General features: G+C 52.8%; 2 protein-coding genes across 4 annotated transcripts; both read left to right on the top strand.

Annotated features, from left to right (window-relative positions):
• Positions 1 to 208: 208 nt before the first annotated feature.
• On the top strand, positions 209 to 1,995 carry A4GNT (alpha-1,4-N-acetylglucosaminyltransferase). Its single transcript, XM_035545012.1, has 3 exons — positions 209 to 313; positions 456 to 905; positions 1,384 to 1,995. The coding sequence occupies exons 1-3, from the start codon at positions 209 to 211 to the stop codon at positions 1,993 to 1,995; spliced, it is 1,167 nt and encodes a 388-aa protein (XP_035400905.1).
• A 1,825-nt stretch (positions 1,996 to 3,820) lies between these two features.
• DZIP1L (DAZ interacting zinc finger protein 1 like) lies at positions 3,821 to 14,742 on the top strand. 3 transcript variants are annotated; one of them, XM_050712557.1, is made up of 12 exons: positions 3,821 to 3,904; positions 6,655 to 7,175; positions 7,946 to 8,030; positions 8,759 to 8,892; positions 9,238 to 9,399; positions 9,618 to 9,743; positions 11,062 to 11,092; positions 11,802 to 11,852; positions 12,194 to 12,330; positions 13,012 to 13,204; positions 13,380 to 13,509; positions 14,008 to 14,742. In XM_050712557.1, the coding sequence occupies exons 2-11, from the start codon at positions 6,699 to 6,701 to the stop codon at positions 13,472 to 13,474; spliced, it is 1,491 nt and encodes a 496-aa protein (XP_050568514.1). In that variant the 5' UTR covers positions 3,821 to 3,904; positions 6,655 to 6,698; the 3' UTR covers positions 13,475 to 13,509; positions 14,008 to 14,742. The 3 variants fall into 3 exon arrangements, with proteins under 3 accessions (XP_050568514.1, XP_050568515.1, XP_035400619.1); XM_050712558.1 differs by having other exon boundaries at positions 13,386 to 13,509; XM_035544726.1 differs by lacking the exon at positions 3,821 to 3,904 and adding an exon at positions 6,506 to 6,554.
• Positions 14,743 to 17,456: the final 2,714 nt, after the last annotated feature.

Genomic DNA, 17,456 nt, shown 5'->3' on the forward strand with positions numbered 1-17,456 from the left:
CCTGGTGCTGTACGGGCTCGTGCTGCTGCGGAACCAGGAGCAGGGCCAGGCTGATGCACATGGGAGATGTCTCACCTAGAACCTGTCCCTTCTGTGCCCTTTCAGGTGGGTCCCATTGGCCCCAAACCATCTCTGGAACTGGGGTCCAGCCTGCAGCAGAGCCAGCTTTTCTCTCTGCATCGTCTCCTGCCTTCTGAAGTCCTGTTGTATGCTTCAGACAGTTTGGGTGTCTTCATCCAGGAGCTGGGCTTCCAGGAAGCCTGATGGCCAACAAACAAGCTGGAAATGTGGATTTGTCAGAACTATAATCCAGGTACCTCCTAGCATTCTGCTTGTGTAAAGCCACACACTTCGTCCTTATATCTGCCTCTCTCCCTGCAGCCTCCATCCCTGCCAGGCTGCACTGCTGGTCCTGCTAAGCCATAACACTGACATGTATTTCTGCTCTTCCTTAGCATACATGTCCAAGGCACAACCCCAGGGGCCAAAGGAAAGCAAGAATGTTGAAGAAGATCTACATATGCCTCTGCTTCTTCTTTGTCTCGGGCATTTTGTATGAGATCTCCTTGCTGACCGGCTGCATCTTCTCCTGTATGCCTATGCCCAAGCACTTCCTGACACCTGAGCAGGTCTTGAACCTGGGAAAAAGCATCATCTTCCTGGAGACGACGGAGCGCTTGGAGCCGCCCCCGCTGGTCTCCTGCTCTGTGGAGTCTGCTGCCAGGATTTACCAGGACCGGCCCGTCATCCTCTTCATGAAGGGGCTCACAAACGACACGGTGTTGGACTCAAACTCCAGCTATGCGGCCTTCTCGCTTTTATCTTCTATGAAGAATGTCTTCCTTTTCCCTCTCCAGATGGAAACCATCTTCCAGGAGACCCCCCTGCTGCAGTGGTACAACGAGGTGAGAGTTGTGATGAGGGGGAAAATGGAATGAATTATAGATGGGGGGGTTGCTCGGGATGAGGCTCAAAACGAATGGAGGAGCATGGGCCTGGCTACGTGAAACCAGTCACTTTTATTTTTCTGGTTCAGAGTAGTTTTATTTTTGCCATGTTTTGCAATGTAGTCATCTATCTGTTTATTGAACACATTATCAGCATTTTCCCACTATCTGGAGAATCAGATTTTTGGCAAATGAAATGTTGGTAAAAATAGATTGCATACGTGTTTTGATAAAACAGAGCTTAATAGTCTTGCTCAACAGAAGCTAGTCTAACCAGGCGTGTTGCACGAGTCATCTGAGTGCTTGTGAACGCTGCCATGCTGGTAGAGCACCACCCTTTGTGGTGTAGGAATAGTTTCATGGTGCTGTTTGATGCCCGATGGGGGATGTGGTGGTTCTCTGGTAGCATCGCTGTCTTGCCTCTCCAACTCTGCAGGTAGACCCAGAGGAGGAGAAGAATTGGGTCCACATCAGCTCTGATGCCAGCAGACTGGCTCTCATTTGGAAGTACGGGGGCATCTACATGGACACGGATGTCATCTCCATCAGGCCCATCCCCGAGGGGAGCTTCTTGGCGGCACAGAAGTCACGGTTCTCCAGCAACGGGATCTTTGGCTTCCCTGCCCACCACAAATTTATTTGGGACTGCATGGAGAACTTTGTTCTCAAGTACAATGGGAACATCTGGGGGAACCAGGGCCCCTTCTTAATGACAAGGATGCTCAAAACCATCTGCAATCTCACCGATTTTGAAGGCATTGAGGACCACAGCTGCCAGAACATCTCCTTCCTAAATCCACAGCGTTTCTACCCCATCCCGTACCCAGCCTGGGGGCGGTACTATGACGTATGGGACAAAAACCCCGATTTCAACCACTCCTACGCACTGCACTTGTGGAACTTCATGAACCGCAACCGGAAAGCTGTGGTTGCTGGCAGCAACACGCTGGCCGAAAAACTGTACAAAACCTACTGCCCCACCACATACGAGGACCTGATCAAAAACGCAGAGCTGAGGGACTTCTCAAGCTATGAGGACTCTGTGTGATGTGTGGAGAGAAGAAGGGGAGTGATCTTTCCAGACTTCCCTTGTCCCATGGCCAAAGCACGGTCACCGCTGGTGGCAGCAGCTGGGCTCTGTAGGAGAGAGACCTTTTCATAACCACTGTCCCCGCTCCCCAGGGACACTAAGGAGCATACGCAGAACGGTGGTGGTTACCTATCGGACATAGCCTCCACTGACATAAGGACACCTTTGCACGAGTGGTTTAGGAAATTAGGTTCTGTTTCCTCATAGGTGCTCAGAAACCAAACCTTACTTAGTCAAAGGGACGTGTGGGCCTTTCTGGTGAGCATTCATGAAGGGGAAAGTTCCTGAAGAGTTGTGTTGGCCTCCTGGGAGGGATTTCAAATTCACCTCTTGGCATTACTGGCAGCTACAAGTCTGAGGAGTCACAGACACAACGGGCCTTGGACTGGGATGAGGGCTCTGAGCAAGTGTAATGCGAGTGTATAGCAGAGGATGGATGACAGTCATTACTGATGAAAAGTAGCCCAAACTACTGTCTTCATTAACCTGTGTTTTTTCTCACATGAACTTTATACCCTACGTTTTTGAGAGGGACCTATCACTGCAAGTGAAAATAAAATGGGTAGTAAACCACCACTCCTCCGAGCTTGCTTTCACCTGGAAAAGTCCTCCTCTTTTTAAGGATGTTTGCAGTCCTGCACCTCTACTTTGTCTCCTTTCAGAAAGGGGCTGCCCTTGCCCAGCCCTGAGGTCAGTTCTGGCCACAGGGTGTTGTCTCCTGAAGGGGAGGTGCTGGGGCACCAAGAACTGATGGCACCAGCCTGCGGGGACTCCCAGGTCCCATTGAAATCAATGGATTTCAGCTGCCCTGAAAATGGGGCACAGCAGCTCCAGAAAAGCCCTTTCTGGAGGCTTTAGGAAGGTCACCCATCTCCAGACGTGCCACCTACTTTTGCTTTCCCTCTCCTTTCTGGGACATCTTGCAGTGCCTGTTGCCTTTGTCCCGTTCTGTCTTGCTGGCCTCCTGCTCACCCTGGAGGTGCTGGTTCCTTCGGGATTTGCTATTGCCGAGAGCCAGGATTCCCATGGGCCACATCTCCCTTCTCTCCATGCAGCTCCGTTTTTAGGGCCAATGCGAAAGAGAAAGGCCTCATTTAATCCTAACAGGCTACCCTGTGACATTTTTTTTTCTGCAAGAAAGCAATGCATCCCGTTGCATTAACTCCCTCCCCTCCCTGAGGTAAAGTAAATCCACCTAACACCACCATGAAAAGCCCAGCTTGCAAATCTCTTCTGGGTCTGTCTGAGCAGCTGTTTTTAGGTTGGGAGCAGAAAGGCGGGGGCGGGTGGCTTGCCTGTCATCGAATGTTTGCCATCTGTACAATGCTATCTTCTGTAAACACAGCAGCTAATGAGCGTGCTGCAATCTGCAGCCTGGTTTCTGCACCCAGAGATGGCAGCAGGATTAATCGGGAGGAGAAAGCCCTCTGCGCACGTGGGGTTTATGCAGTCAGGTGCCAGGCTTGGGTCTCACTCCAGCCCCATGGATCGAGCCCCATCTGTCCTCATTAAGCACCAAAGTCAATCAGTATAAGGCCAGAAGGCACCAAGCCAAGCTGGGGGTTGTTGTGGGGGGATATTTTGCTCTTTCCTTCCCCGGTGTGAAACTCTCATGGCTCGGCCCGGGGCCGTGGGTTTCATGCTTCAGTGCTGCCCACGGAAAGCTGGTTTTGCCCAGCTATGGCAGCGGGAGCTGCTTTTTCTCTGTGCTTTTGAGTTTCACGGGCTGGGGGAAGTACGGGCGGAGTGTAGGGTTACAGCACGGGAAGTCCTCCCTGCTCTGCAGGGCTCCGGACGGCCCCTCGCTGCCCCTGTCCTGTCCCTGTCCCAGCTCCTCACTTCCTCCTCGCTCTGTCTCGAGCAACAAGTGAGTATTGCTGCTTTTTTTTTTCCCCCTTTTTTTTCTTTTTCTGCCCCCACTCCTCAAGCTGTGGAGGGGAGGGAGGGACGGCGCTGGGGGACGTCCTCAGGCTCGAGCTGCTCAGGCTCTCGTAGCGCATTAGCTCATGCGAAAAACATTTCCGAGGCTCCTCTGGGCTGAGTTTTGGCGAGAGGAGAGGCTGAGGAAGGGAGGGAGGTGAATGTTGCTTGCAGGCAGGGCCTGGGGAGCTGCTTGTGGGCAGGGTCCGGGTCTCCTGACCCCTCTGCTCTGTGGTCAGTGCTACTCTACCAGCACCTTGGTGGAGCTGGTTTGTGCACAGTGGAGTGGAAATTGTGCAGGTGAGCACTTCTGACTAAGCTCAGCTGGATGGTCCTCGCTGCTACCTCTGTGACGGACCCTCATCTCCCATGGCCGGTGTCTTCAGCACCCAGCAAGCAAAATCTGAGCCCCAGTGGAGGGACATCAGCGTTTCCCTGGTGGGCCAGGAGGGTGGCTTCTGCCAGCAGCTCCATCACATCCACTGATGCTGCACTGCATTGCAGAGTGGAAGGCAAAGTGCTTTTACACCAGCTGGGGACATATCCAAGGCAAATTCAAGCAAGAACTGAAGAGAAGGAATAAACCTGCAGAGCTGGGTTCCTGTCTTGCCTGCTGCAGTGGTTTTAGTGCACCCCAAAGCTGCGGTTGCACCAGCTGCGACTTGACGTGTGGCATTTTGTAGGAAACAGAGGGGAAGCCCACTGGGCTCCAGCACCCATGGGCATGCCCGAAGCAGGTGATGGGGCAACCTCAGCCACGCTGCTAAGCAGCAGAGCCAGGTTAAACACTGCTGGCTTTGGTGCGTGAAGGCCTTGTTAATATTAACAAGGTTGTGCAACACAGCCTGCCTCCCAGGGCGTGCGGGAGATTGCTAGGGGGTTTTTAATTAGCGTCCCGGAGAACAGGGAAACATCTGGGAGGGAGGGGACTGGGGTTGCTGCTGTCTCCTTTCCACTTCCAGACCCCGTTTCCAGGCATTTCCCAGAAACTCAGCCTCGTTTAGGCATGGTTGGTTCGTGGCCCAGAGCCTCACCTGCAGCAGCCACGTGCTGTTCCCCAGCAGATCTACGCAGTTTGTGGCCGTGAGTCAGGGCTATATTTAGACCTATATATACGTAGGAGTGTACATATGTACACATGTACTTTGTCTGATGCAATGAATTGGGTTGTCTGACACTTGAGTGCTGCTAATAGCATATATATATATATGTATATCCATATATATATAACAGCAGTAATAATGTTAGTGATCTTTACTGGCCATACAAGCCTGGGAGGGAAGGGGCTTGCTGACGTGGTGATTTTAGGTGCACATCGAAGAAGATAAAGTGAATAAAGCCTAAAGGGAGCCTGTGGTTAACTTCATGTCACGCTGATGTGCAGGCCCTCCTGAAGGCTTTCTAACCCAGCTGACCACAGAGAGAGGCAGCGACATGAACAGGCTCATGCAGGGCAGAGGAGCAAGAGGGGACTTTGCAGAGCTTGCAGTGGGTTTGAACATGCTGAGCTGGACCGAGAGCAAACAAGCCTTGCAAGGAATTGGGGAAAAAAATTATCAAAAAATGATCTTATCCCAGGATACGTGCAGGCACTGCAGAAGGCTTCCTGGCTGGGTTGTCAGCTGGAAAGCCCCATGCAAGGGGCTCAGCTTGAAAGCCCCTTGCTCATGCTCCGTCCTCCCTGTGCCACTGTCACTATACATGCCTGGTGGGACCAAGCCCTGAGGAAAAGCATAGGGTCTGGAGCATCCCACTTGCGCTTCTGGGGACTGAAATTATGGCCAAAAAAAAGCTGTAATGCTAACCATTGCCCCATCTGAGTTAGCAGAGGAGACCACAGCAAAGCCCACGTTTATTCAGCGTCTCCCTGGGATGCCAGACCCAGCGTGTCCCCATCACGCGAGCGCAGAAGCGGGGCCAGGAGTGGCAACACGGCTGCACGCAGCACACCCAGCAATGCCCTGCCCCACGTCCTGCCCAAAAATAGGGTGAGTGGCCTCCCAGCAAAGAGCGAGGATTAAAAACAAGGCATCCTTGAGGTGGCCAGGGGGTGGCCTGCAGTACGTGGGGCAGCTGCACACACAAACTCATAGCACAAAGCATTGCAGCTTGGTTGAATTTGTAAATGTTTCGCAGCAGTTTGCCTGTGCTCCGACAAAAAACCCTAGTTAGAGTCTAGGAACTGCATAGGGCAATTTCACAGGTTTAAAGCTATGTGTTTTAAATATAATTACTTAGTTATTGCTTAGGATGCAGCTAGGAAAATGGGTGAACACTGCTTCTGGAAGCTATCCAGGTCAGAGCAAGGTAATGCAGAGGGAAGCAGCGCTGTGATTTTTGTGTGACCAGTGTTTACCACGTACTGTTTGAAAACAGGCTGTTTTCCTAAAATGTGTAAGTCAAGGAGGTTGGGTAAAAGGGGTAACAAATTCGTTCACAACACTTTATTTTAAAGAGTGGCAATGTGACGGTTTTAGAAAACTTTCCCTTACCAAAAGCAGATGGTAGATAAAGCTTTTTTTTTCAGAGTTTGGCAAAAGCAGTAGATAGCAGCTGTGGAGAGGGAGAGAAGAAGAAGGTTTTGTGCTTGCTCCCAGGTAGTATGAGCGCTGACCTGCTCCCCACCGTGGCAGGGCATCCAGTAGAGCTGGAGGGCAGCAGCGTGGCCAACCTTAACACATCCCTTCTCCCTCCCAGCCTTTTTCCACAGGCATTTCCAGCCCGTATACGGGGCCGTAGGGATGCTGGGCACGGTCCCGTGTTTCGCCGTCCCGACCCACGTCCCCTGCTTCCACTTCCAGCCCCGCCGGGCCGGCATGGACTGGCGTCGCTTCAGCGCCGTGGATGTGGAGCGGGTGGCCCGGGAGGTGGACGTGGCCACTCTCCAGGAGCACATCACCAGTGTCACCTTCTGCAACCTGGATGGGGAGCAGTGCCCCCACTGCGGGCAGCCGGCGGACCCCGTGCTGCTGAAGGTGCTCAGGATGGCCCAGCTGAGCATCGAGTACCTGCTGCACTGTCAGGAGCACCTGGGGAACAGCCTGGCCACACATGCCCAGCGCCTCCAAGCTACCCGTGCCGAGCTGGCCCGAGCCCAGGACCTGGCGTCGGAGCAGGCAGCGCAGCTCCGGGGAGCCAAGGAGGAGAACAGGAGTTGGAAGAAGCTGATGGCCACCCAGCAGCTCCTCCTGCAAGCCAGCCCCAGCAGCTACTGCAAGGTGCATGGCGGAAAGGTGCAGAGCGCATCCCCTGTGGGATGCTCTTTGCTGCGTCCCGGTGCTGGCTCATTGCCTCCACAGAGACTGCGAAGTCCTTGTCAGCTCAGGGGCTCCCTTTTTTGGGATACATGCAGGGACAGGGGGGTGAGAGCTGCATGGGCTGCAGGAGAGGAGGCTGGAAAGGGCTGGCTGGGGAGATCTTACAAGATCCGTGTGTCCTGGGGAATATCTCGTGCCAGGGAGACTTGGACATCCTCCAGCCCACTGAGGGGTTTCTGGAGGCTCCTGGTTTCGGTGGTGGTTTTGGCTGTTATCCTTCCACTGAGGTTTTCCCAGCCTTTCAGCAGAAAGCCTGCCAGCAGTGCATTTGCAACCACATCTTCCCCGTCACCAAATCAACCCACTTGCTTACTCCTGGAGGTCAGAAGGTCCCCAGACCAGGTTGTTCAGGTTCATGCCCACAAACACTGCTCTCCCTTCCTGCATGGCCTGAGCAGACCCTGTTACGACCAGCACCTCACTGCTGCTTTGCTTATGCTGGTCTGCTGGGGAAAGTCTTGCCTCGTGCTTTCTCCTGAACCCTAAGGGGCTTCTCCTTTGGCTCCTGCCAGAAGAAACTCCTAACACCTACGTACATCAGACACAACAGCCACATCCCTCGAGGTCTCACCTTTCGCTTTATGGCAGCAAACCGTTGCCATGCCAGGGATGGGGGCAGAGCCCCTTTCTGCTTCTGGCAGCCCTCCTGCTGACTCTCCTCCCCTCCCCAGTGCCACCTCTGTGACAAAGCCTTCATGAGCGACGTCTTCCTGCGAGCCCATGTGCAACGCCGGCACGCGGAGGCCACCGAGGCAGGTGAGCACTGGGATGGTTTCCCTGCACTTTCCTACAGCTTCTCATTTTTTCTCTGTTCCTCTGAATTTATAAATGTTCCTGTGAGTATTTATAAATGGTTTCTGTTCGCTGCCACTCCCCGAAGCACGGGCAGGGTGTGTGGTCAGATACAAGAGCGCAGGCACCCTTACAGCCCGTCTCTGCACCTGGGGCTCCCCGAGGACCTTCCCTACCCGTGCGGACAGAGCCACCCTGGGGAGTCTGGGAGAGCGTTTTGCTTGAGTGGCAGAGGGGTTCACCTTTTTTGTTCCTTTTGGCAAGGAATTGATGCTCTGGGACTTGGCAGATGAAAAATCTTTTGTTCTTTGCTGGCAGGTTGAAACCCCAGCCCGGGGCTGATGCAACACAACAGGTTTGTCTTTGCTCTGGAGGCACCTTCCTGGGCACAGCCCAAGACGTCCAAGCAGGGCACTTCAGCTGCTGGAGACAGCCAGCCCATTGCAAAGCCACGCTGCTCCTCTAGCCTCTAATCTCTCCAAGTTTATCAAAAAAATAAATAAATCAGAGGCCACTTTTCTCATGTTTTTTCCTGCAGCTGAGCCAGCTCCTTCTGCAGCCTGACACCCTGCGGCAAGTTTGCTCGGTGCTTTAGTGGGGTGTTTCTGGGTGTTTCTGTCGCCTCTCCAAAGCAAAATCCCAGTAGGAGCTGGCAGATCACACCCTTGCTCATGGTGCCTCTGTTTCCCCAGGCTTTGCAGAAAGGCAGAAGATGAAGCGGATGGAGCAAATGGAGCAGGAGGTTGAGGAGCTGAAGGAGAAGCTGCGTGAGACACAGCAGCAGCTGGCAGCGGAGAGGGAGGCAGAGAAGCTGCACAGGGAGCAGGTATGGAAAAAAGGGGAGAAGCAATGAAACATGGGACATTTTTAAACATAGATGAAAAAGGCACTGAAAAGCATCATATGGTGGGGCTTGTGTCTATTTATTTGGAAAATTTTCCCCAGAAGGTTCCTGTGGGAAATGTGAAGTTGGGGTAAGTGTTACACTTGTGTAAGTGTGTCTGCCCGAGGCCGTGCTGCCTCATCCTCCCGTTGTGTGCGGTGCTGGGTGCCCCAGGAGCATCGCTGCTCATGTGGCTGGTCCGGGGCAGAAGCCCCAGCCCTTGCCCAACATGGGTACTGCCGCTCCTCAGCCAGGACATCTCCTGCTCCAGTTTTTTGCCCTCTTTAGGAAAAAGAGAGAGCTCACCAGCGAGAAGAGGAGGGCAGGAGAGATTTGGAAAGGTGGAAAGAGGAGGAGAGGACGAAGCTGCGTGCAGAGATGGATGGCCTGAGACAGCTCTTCCTTGGGGAGCTGAAGGATGTTGCCAGCAGGAGCAGTGCAATGGAAGGGGTGAGCCAAAGGGACAGCAAGGGGACATCTGAGCTTGCTGCCTTGTGTGATCCAGGTGGCCTTGCAGGTTCACAGCCTGAAGAGTTACCCGTTCTCCTGGGGCATGCACACACTTTGGGTTTGGGGGCAACAACTGGCTGAGGTGGGACTCCCTGGGAGGAAGGCAGAACCTCCTGAGACCCCCTGGGACAAGCTGCTCCTTCTTCTCCACACTGCAGAAACTGCAGGAGCTGCAGGCCAGAGAGGCAGCGGTGTCCAGGCTGGGGACCCTGCAGGACGATGACTCCGAGGAGATGCGGTGGCAGACACCAAGCCAGACAGAGCAGGAGAGAACAGCAGTGCAGGTGAGCAGTGGGGTGCTTGTGTCCTCACCCCTGCCACACATCCCAGGAGATGTGCTGGATGGAGATGGACCCACATCCGTGCACCTCTGTGTGCATCTGCTCCCTGCATGTCTGGTCTCAGCTTGGTTTCTGGTAGCAATGAGCCCAGAAATGGGACCTGGAGGGCACCAAGGGCATGTCAAGGTCCCAGGTCAGCCCTGGGAAACCCATCTTCACTGGAGCATGGTGGCAGCTCGCTGCATGGAAAAGCATTTAAAGTACCAAATAAACAGAAGAGATTTCTTTCCCCGTGCATCAGCTGCCTTCTCGCCCTCTAAAAACATCCAAACAAGGCCTTGGCACGCACAGCGCCTCTCAGTGTTGAATGGGTTGGGAAAGGCACTGCTCTTATGGTGGCAGGCATCCTTCAGAACCCAAAGAAATGGGATTTCGCCATGTGTTTGGGTGCCCCTGCCCGTGAGGACCCTGCAGCCCAAGGAGGGACACATGGGTGTGTTTAATTTGGCAGAGGACAGAGGGGAGGCAGGTGCTGAAGGACCTGCGGAAGGAGCACACAAAAATCCTTGACACCTTGCCCAGGTGCCAAAGCACCTCATTCAGAAAAGGCCTTTGTGGTTTCTCTCTATCTCAGCTTCAAATCCCAGAGATATAGGTCTTCTCAGAAAAGCTGGGGGAGACCCTCTTTGCAGGTCAGCTTAATGACTCCTGATAATGGGAAAGAATGGGTGTACACACTTGAAGTGACTGTGACTGGATTTCAAAGCCCAGGTCAAGAGAATACAGTTATTTTATTATAAAGGGGAAAGACTGTATGAAATGCAGCAACCAAAGCTATCACGGCTGATGAGAAGACATAGGCTTGCCACCAGCAGATTTTGAAGCTGGCCATAGGTCTTCTGCAAGGTCAGTGATGCTCTTTGGAGGACACCTCCCTGGGGATGCCAGGATGACCCGATTGGGCTCACATAGTGACCCAGGGTGTTTAAGCAGATGTCTGTTGGCTTGTAGATCACCAGAACAGTTTGCATTACATTTTGAAGCATCTTTTGCTCATTATCTGATCTGTGAATAGCACAGAGGTACAACAGCCTGGCACCTGCTGTGTGGTGGTTGTACCATGGAGGAGTATGCCCTTGAAGGTATGGTCTGCTTAAAGCAAAAAGCATTTGGGGGTGTATGTTCCCAGTTTACGCTCCTGCTGTTTTCTGCTCCTTTTCTGGTGTATTTAATAGTAATGCTCCCCAGGGAGAGGAAAAGTCACCCAAAAGTGTCAACAAAGAAATGACCTTTGAATGATGCACAGTCTATTTCTTTACAGACCAAACTGCTGTCTGCAAACAAGCCTGAAGGTAATGATTGCTTTTTTAAGGTGAATCAGTTTGGGCCTAGATCAATTTTTCATAGCTAGGAGCCCTTCAGAGCATGCCATCTTCTCTGTCTCCCACTACAAAAGTGTGCCATGGAGTCCTCTCTGGGGAGCTGGCTGTGTGTCCTTTACCTGAAGGCACGGAGTAGACATCCTCCAGCCTCCTGACTGCCTGCTGCAACAGCATGGACCACAGCTCCAGCTGCCAGCAGAAACCCCCCTGTCTCTTTGGGTCCTTTTTTTTTCCCATAAAAATAAGAAGCTGGGACATGCTGTGGTTTCTTCTTTACAGCCTGGGTTTCCTAAAATCAGGGAGGAAGAGTAGGGACTTCCCAGCTCCCTGATGCCTGCTGTCCAGCTGCTCCTCAGAAAACAAACAAAAATAAGATTTCAGACATGGATGGCTATTAGCAAATACCCCGCGGGTACGCTGTCCACCCCGGCCCCGAGGGATGGCAGAGGGCTGTTTGGCCACTGACATCCTCCGGCTGGTGGCCCCGGAGGGTGGCGGTGCTGCTGCTGAGCAGCCCGGGCTTTCCCTCAAGGATGCTCTCTGAGGGTTGGGGCCAGACTTGGGCCATCCTTGGACCCCACAGGGACAGATGTCAGAGCTTTCCATACAGTGAAACAAGGATGTTGGAGCTCGCTTTTGTGCTCGCCTTGGCCCTCACAGGCTGTTTTCATTCCTGCAGTGACCCGGCAGGTGACCAAAGTGCTGGCTGCTGAAGAATCCTCAGAAGAAGGTGGGCACCGGGGGTGAGACTATCTCTGTCCTGGGAACACCAGGACGAAGCCAGCATTTGGCTTTTGGGGTGTTGCACAGTGAGGGCGAGGGGTGGTGGCACATGGTGGGGTGGGGACACGTACCTCCATGCCAGGTACAGCAGCACCATGACCAGCCCCGTGGGGAATGCTTCACCCCAGAAAGCTGCCCCAGGCAGCTGCTGCGCTGTGGGTGGGATTTTGGAAAAGCTGTGGCTGGGAATGACTCAAGCTGGAGGTGGAAGGCACCTCAAAGGGCACCAGGGACCAGCTGCCTCTGCAGGGCACAGCCTGTGCCTTACTGCTCTCACCTTCACTGCAGACAGGGTGGAGGATGCCCTGGGTGGGAGGCGGAGGCTGCTGGAAGCCCTGCGGAGAAACCCAAACCTCCTGAAGAAGTTTCGGCCCATCCTGGAGGAAGCACTGGAGGAAAAGCTGGAGAGCATGGGTGTCAAGAGGGTAAGTCTGTCCTTTCACTGCCGGCACTTCCAGTGCCAGCCCTGAGCCGGTGCAGGGATGCAAAGAGTGCTGCGAACAGATTAATTATTTTGGAGCAACCAAAACACTAGCAGGGATTGAAACAGCCCATGCCTGGAGCATTCACAGCCTGAGAGGCAAACAGGAAGATGGAGGCAGAAAGCACATGGTAGTGCAGGGAATAAACTGCCTCTGAGGTTGGTTATTAATAAATACCCAGCAGCTCTTTCTCGCAAGCAGCCTTTCATATGCTAGATCACCCAGGGCTCCCTCTCTTCCAGGGAAGGAGGGTGTGTGAGGGCACGGCAGCCTCTGTCACGGGGATTTCGAGAGGACTTTCACTGGTCCTTTTCATGCCAAGCATATTAAACAGGACCTCCTACGAGTCTTGCCGAGCTCCCAGCAATACAACATCACCACCTAGCACCTTGCTGAGCTGGTGCAACAGCAGACAGTGGCTGAAGCCTCCTCGTTGGACTGTTTGCATGGGATAAGAGCATTGCACTGGGGAAACAATGGGCACCGGGCTGGTACCACCCTTGGGGTTTGGGCAGGTCTTGGGACAGAGCTCGGAGGACGCTCGTGAGATATGGGCAATGCTGGAGATGGCTCGTGTCACCGCCCAGTGCTGTGGGAGGACAGCTTGGCCACCCTCTGCTTTAGGTTGTGACGGGGATCTCCACTCAGACCTACCAGCGCCTCCGGGCCGTGGTCAGGCTTCAGCAGCAGCAGAGGGCTGTGAAATTTCCTGGTCTCCTCCACCTAAGGAGTGAGCTGATCCAAGCGGTGATGAAGAAAGTCAAGCAACGCAAGGAGCCTGGCATTGCTGCCCCTCGACAGCTCTCCATCATCCCAGGTGAGGCGACCTGTCCCTAGAGAGCAGCCGTGGGGATCTGGGGCCGCCTGCTGATGGCCGTGGGATGCTGTCCCCTTAGGCAGCAGGGCAGGCCTTGGGCGGCTGGCAGCTGCATCCTTTCCCGTGGAGCTGTGCCAGCACCAGGCCCCCATTTCACCTGCTGTGCTCCGCACAGGGACAGCCATGTCCACAAGGGAGAAGCCCATGGAGAGACGCCTGGTTGCAACCACACGGAGACCAGCTGGTGGGGTCAGCTCCTCCCAGCCCTGAGTTCAACATCTCCCAGAGCCACTGGGAAACTCCAGGTATCTCATGTGAATGGTCCCAGGGATGCTTTTGGATGTAATTTCCAGGAAAATAAAGTTTTGTATCCATCAGCAGTGCCACAAGGTTGTCCCTTTGCAAGGAGCTCAAACTTAGAGCAGGGGAGACCTGGCCACTGGTCCCTTCCCCGGGTAGAGACGAGCGTCCTTCCCCTCTTGTTTGTCCATTTGTCCTCTTTGGGGGAAAGAAAAACAGTGTTCATGCAACTGGTTTCAAAACACTAAGTGTTAGAGAGTCAGATTAAGAAAAGGTCTCTGGAAAAAAAATCCCAAGATAATTGGAGTGATGCAATGGTGAAATTATTAAATTACTGAATATGACTTAAACATAACCTCAATTTTTGGGGGAGAGCTGATATAATTAAAGTGTGGGCAGTGTCAGCATCATATTGCTTTTTTAGAAAGGGGGTGAGAAAACAGGGGGAGGGAGGGGGATTTTACCAAAGCAAAATCTTCTTCTTTTTTTCTTTTTAATTGCAGTGAGGATGAAATTCTTGCCTTTATCTGGCAAAGTGAAAAAAAGAAGCGGAGATTTCTTGGACAATTTGCACGCCATGCAAATAGAGAGGGGGGGTCTCCTGCGTGGCATCCTGATGCAGCTGGGTTTTACCATCTGCTCTAATTTTGCAAATACAGGATGAGCATCCTGCCCCGCTGCCCCCTTCACCCTCCCCAGGCTCAGTTTGCAGGTGACAGCAGCTACCTGGAGACCTCCTCCCTGGGGGCCTGGCCAAGCCACCAGCACTGGTGGCTGGTGACACGGGGGTGAGGGTCCCCGTTCGGCCAAGCCCTGTTTGAGGGACGCTTGGTGGTGGCAGGGAAATTACAGTCCTCTGCCAGCAGCCACTGGATGGTGCCACAAGACCAGGAACGAGCTGCAGCACAGCATCCCGCCGTGCCAGGAGCTTTCAAGCAGCATCCCCCGGGCCGGGGCCTCCTGCTCCCACCAGGCCCAGTGCCTGTGGCTGCTGTACCTATTGAGAAGCCCATAGAGCAGCATGGGAGGGAGAGAAGGCAGCTCTCCTTGACCTTGTGTCCCTCTCTGCCTGCTCTCCTGAGTGTCTGAGGAAGCCCCTGGCCCAAGCACACGTGGGCAGAGGAGCAAGCTCCAGCTGTGGTTTCCTTCCTCCTTCCTTCTTGAGTGAGAACCCCGACCCAAAGGACGACCCTCTGCAGCATCACCAAGTGAAGCTGTCTCTGCTTATAATGCTCATTGGTGTAAATGAAATGTGTTTTCCAAATTCTCTCTGGCTTTTGTACAGCTGTAGTGTAGGGTGTGAGGTGATCTTGATCTCTCCAGAGTACAAAATTTTTAAAAATGCAGCTTCTCAACTTCTCTGTTTTCCAATCCACTCCACCACCGGCTCAAATTTCTGTCTTTGCCTGTTCCTGAGCGCAAACATTTGCACGTGCATTTTAATGCTAGGGAGCAGAAAGCCCGGCCAGGGCTGAGCAGAACAGGGTGAATTCATTTCATTCCATCAAATAACAAAAGTGCCTTCCAGATAACTGTCTGCCAACATGCAAAACACCACCACATGATTTGTAAATCCACAAGTCCCCAGGGATGTATGCAGTCCACTGTGTGCCTATACCCTCCCACATTGTGTGGGTCTGTAGTTACATACCTTGTGGAGGAATTGTTCATTTTAATCTTTCAAGGTGAAATAAGAACTATACCTGCTTTGTATTATTCTTTCTTTAGAATGCTATTGCCAGACATGTTACTTTATGGCTAATTTAACAAATGTTTTTCTTTTTGGTGAGTGGTGATCATAAGGAGAACTATTTTTAATAAATTGAATAAAGGAGGGATGTTTTCATGCCATTCAGAGAACTGAAGTTGGTGTCTCAGAAAAAGAAATGAGCCTTTTACCTGTAAAATAGGTGGAGGTAGGAGCAAACATTTGCTCCTGTGTAAGGGGTGGTAAGAAAGGCAATTCATACAACTCTGGGCTGTGCTGGCATGATCCAAAACTAATGGGAAAAGACATTTTTTGCCCCAAAGAGCAAACAGCAGGACCAGGACAGCCAGCAGAAGCTGTTTCACCCCTACTACGTGGCAAGCTCAGTGTCAAGGCTGTGCCTTGCCCAGGACCTCCCTCTCCCAGCTGCTTCCCTTCCTTTTGCTGGAGAATCAAAGAAATCGCTCTGTGCCACCCACTGATGGCCAAACCTCAGCATGTGCAGCTCCTGCACATGTTCACCTGCAGACAAATGCAAGAACCAGGCTTGTGTTCACTTTTCTAGCAGTTCTCATGCCTGTGGTGCTTTCGAGCTGCTCCAATGAGCCTTCAGGCACTCAATGCTGAGCCCAGATGGTGCCAGGCAGGAAGGGGAAAAAATTGCCTAAGATTGTGAAACGCCAAAAGTACCCTTGTGCTACAAGAAACAAATAAATAGATATACACAGGGAGAAGGCATTTTTGTTTCAGACTGAATGTTTTGACCCAGCATGGTCCATAGGAAATGGCTCTCTAGGTGCTACGGGCTTCAGCGAGCATAGGAGGATGCACAGTGGACATGGAAGAGCCATGGGTTAGCACAGACAATGGGAGAGGATGGAGGTGTTTTTTCTCTTGTGTTATGGACTCCTACCCCCAGGAAAAGCTGATTCTTCCCATGCCCCTTTTTAGCATGCTGTCCTCAATGGGCTGCAGTGGTGGGGAGCTGACATGAGCCCTGTGCCCACTAGCAGTGCCGCACAATCCTGCTGTGCCGCACGATGCCAGAGCACCAGGGATGCTCCCGAGCAGGCAAATCACTGCAGCCGGGGGGATGTAAAACAAAACCAACTGAAACGAAGCCAACAGAAAGCACGTGGTGGCAGGGAAAGTCAGAAGTGCAAGAGGGGACTCTCGCTCACAGCTGGGTTTCAATAGGCAGACAGGTGTCCTGATAATTCCTCCGCACAAAGATGTCTTTGTAACTGCATTAAGGAAACAAATTCAGCTTCTCCTGTGGGAGAGCCAGAGCAGAACAAAAGCTGACTCCAAAATGCATTTCCCTTGCCCTGTAAAAACAAGATGTTGCAATGCCATGAAACAACACAACTTTAACAGCAAAAGCAATGGGGAGGCTGCTGTGGGCAGTGATGCCCCATGCAAACCACAGCCATCCTGCATGCTGCCACCTCCTCCAGCACCTCTCAGAGCCCCAGAATGCATCCTCTTCCTCTCCATCCTTTGCACCTGCTCTTCAGGTCAAATCCTGTCCAGCTGTGGGCTGTGGTTTTGCCTGTCCTCCAGTGCAAGCAGCCTAGTGCTCACCCCTGTGCCCTGACCCACCAGCCCCTGGGCAGGTAGCCCCATGCCTCCCACACTCAAATGCTCCCCTTAAATTCCCACAGGGCTTTGTTTTCCTCCCCCTCATTTTTTTGACCTTGTCTTCAGTTTATCGCAGCCTGGGGAGTTCTGCACAGTCTTCACCAGTTTCCGAGCCTAGTTTTTCACACTGGAAGCATCCCCTTTAGCTCATCCTCTCTGGAGTCTCTGGGTGAAGCACGTTCAAAGCCAGCAGTGCAAAGGACTAGCTGATTTAAGGAAGGAGAAACCACGCAAATCAGAGGTCCCCTGTGGAAACCGGACCTTTGCACTGCCACGTCGCACTGAAGGGTCTATGAGAAACCCGAGGATGACCTGACAAAACCAGCTGATGCATGCACAAGCAGCTTCCCTATTGCAGGTACTGTGACATGGCCATACCATTTAGGACATCCATGGGGCACACGCGTGACCCCCTTCCATGGGTCAATGCAGCACAGATCCGCTGAAGTTGCCTATTGGGCCCTAGGAGGAGCCTAATGCCATTGGAGTGTAATGCTCTTTGAAAGAATATATTTTGTGTTTTGTTTCTCTCGGTGACATTTGTCTTCATGGGACGCCATTTATTGATAATGCTCTTATAAAGCATGAATATGTGTGGGACAA

The sequence above is a fragment of the Cygnus atratus genome, chromosome 9 (assembly GCF_013377495.2).
Source record: "Cygnus atratus isolate AKBS03 ecotype Queensland, Australia chromosome 9, CAtr_DNAZoo_HiC_assembly, whole genome shotgun sequence".
NCBI lineage: Eukaryota > Metazoa > Chordata > Aves > Anseriformes > Anatidae > Cygnus > Cygnus atratus.

What these genes read in the sequence shown, in the direction of transcription:
- A4GNT (XM_035545012.1), top strand. Translation starts at nt 209, where the DNA reads ATGCTTCAGACAGTTTGGGTGTCTTCATCCAGGAGCTGGGCTTCCAGG. An exon ending in TTGTCAGAACTATAATCCAG is followed by an intron (nt 314 to 455) that starts GTACCTCCTAGC and finishes GCTCTTCCTTAG; the next exon opens with CATACATGTCCAAGGCACAA. An exon ending in TGCTGCAGTGGTACAACGAG is followed by an intron (nt 906 to 1,383) that starts GTGAGAGTTGTG and finishes CCAACTCTGCAG; the next exon opens with GTAGACCCAGAGGAGGAGAA.
- DZIP1L (XM_050712557.1), top strand. Translation starts at nt 6,699, where the DNA reads ATGCTGGGCACGGTCCCGTGTTTCGCCGTCCCGACCCACGTCCCCTGC. An exon ending in AGAAGCTGCACAGGGAGCAG is followed by an intron (nt 8,893 to 9,237) that starts GTATGGAAAAAA and finishes TGCCCTCTTTAG; the next exon opens with GAAAAAGAGAGAGCTCACCA. An exon ending in GGAGCAGTGCAATGGAAGGG is followed by an intron (nt 9,400 to 9,617) that starts GTGAGCCAAAGG and finishes TCCACACTGCAG; the next exon opens with AAACTGCAGGAGCTGCAGGC.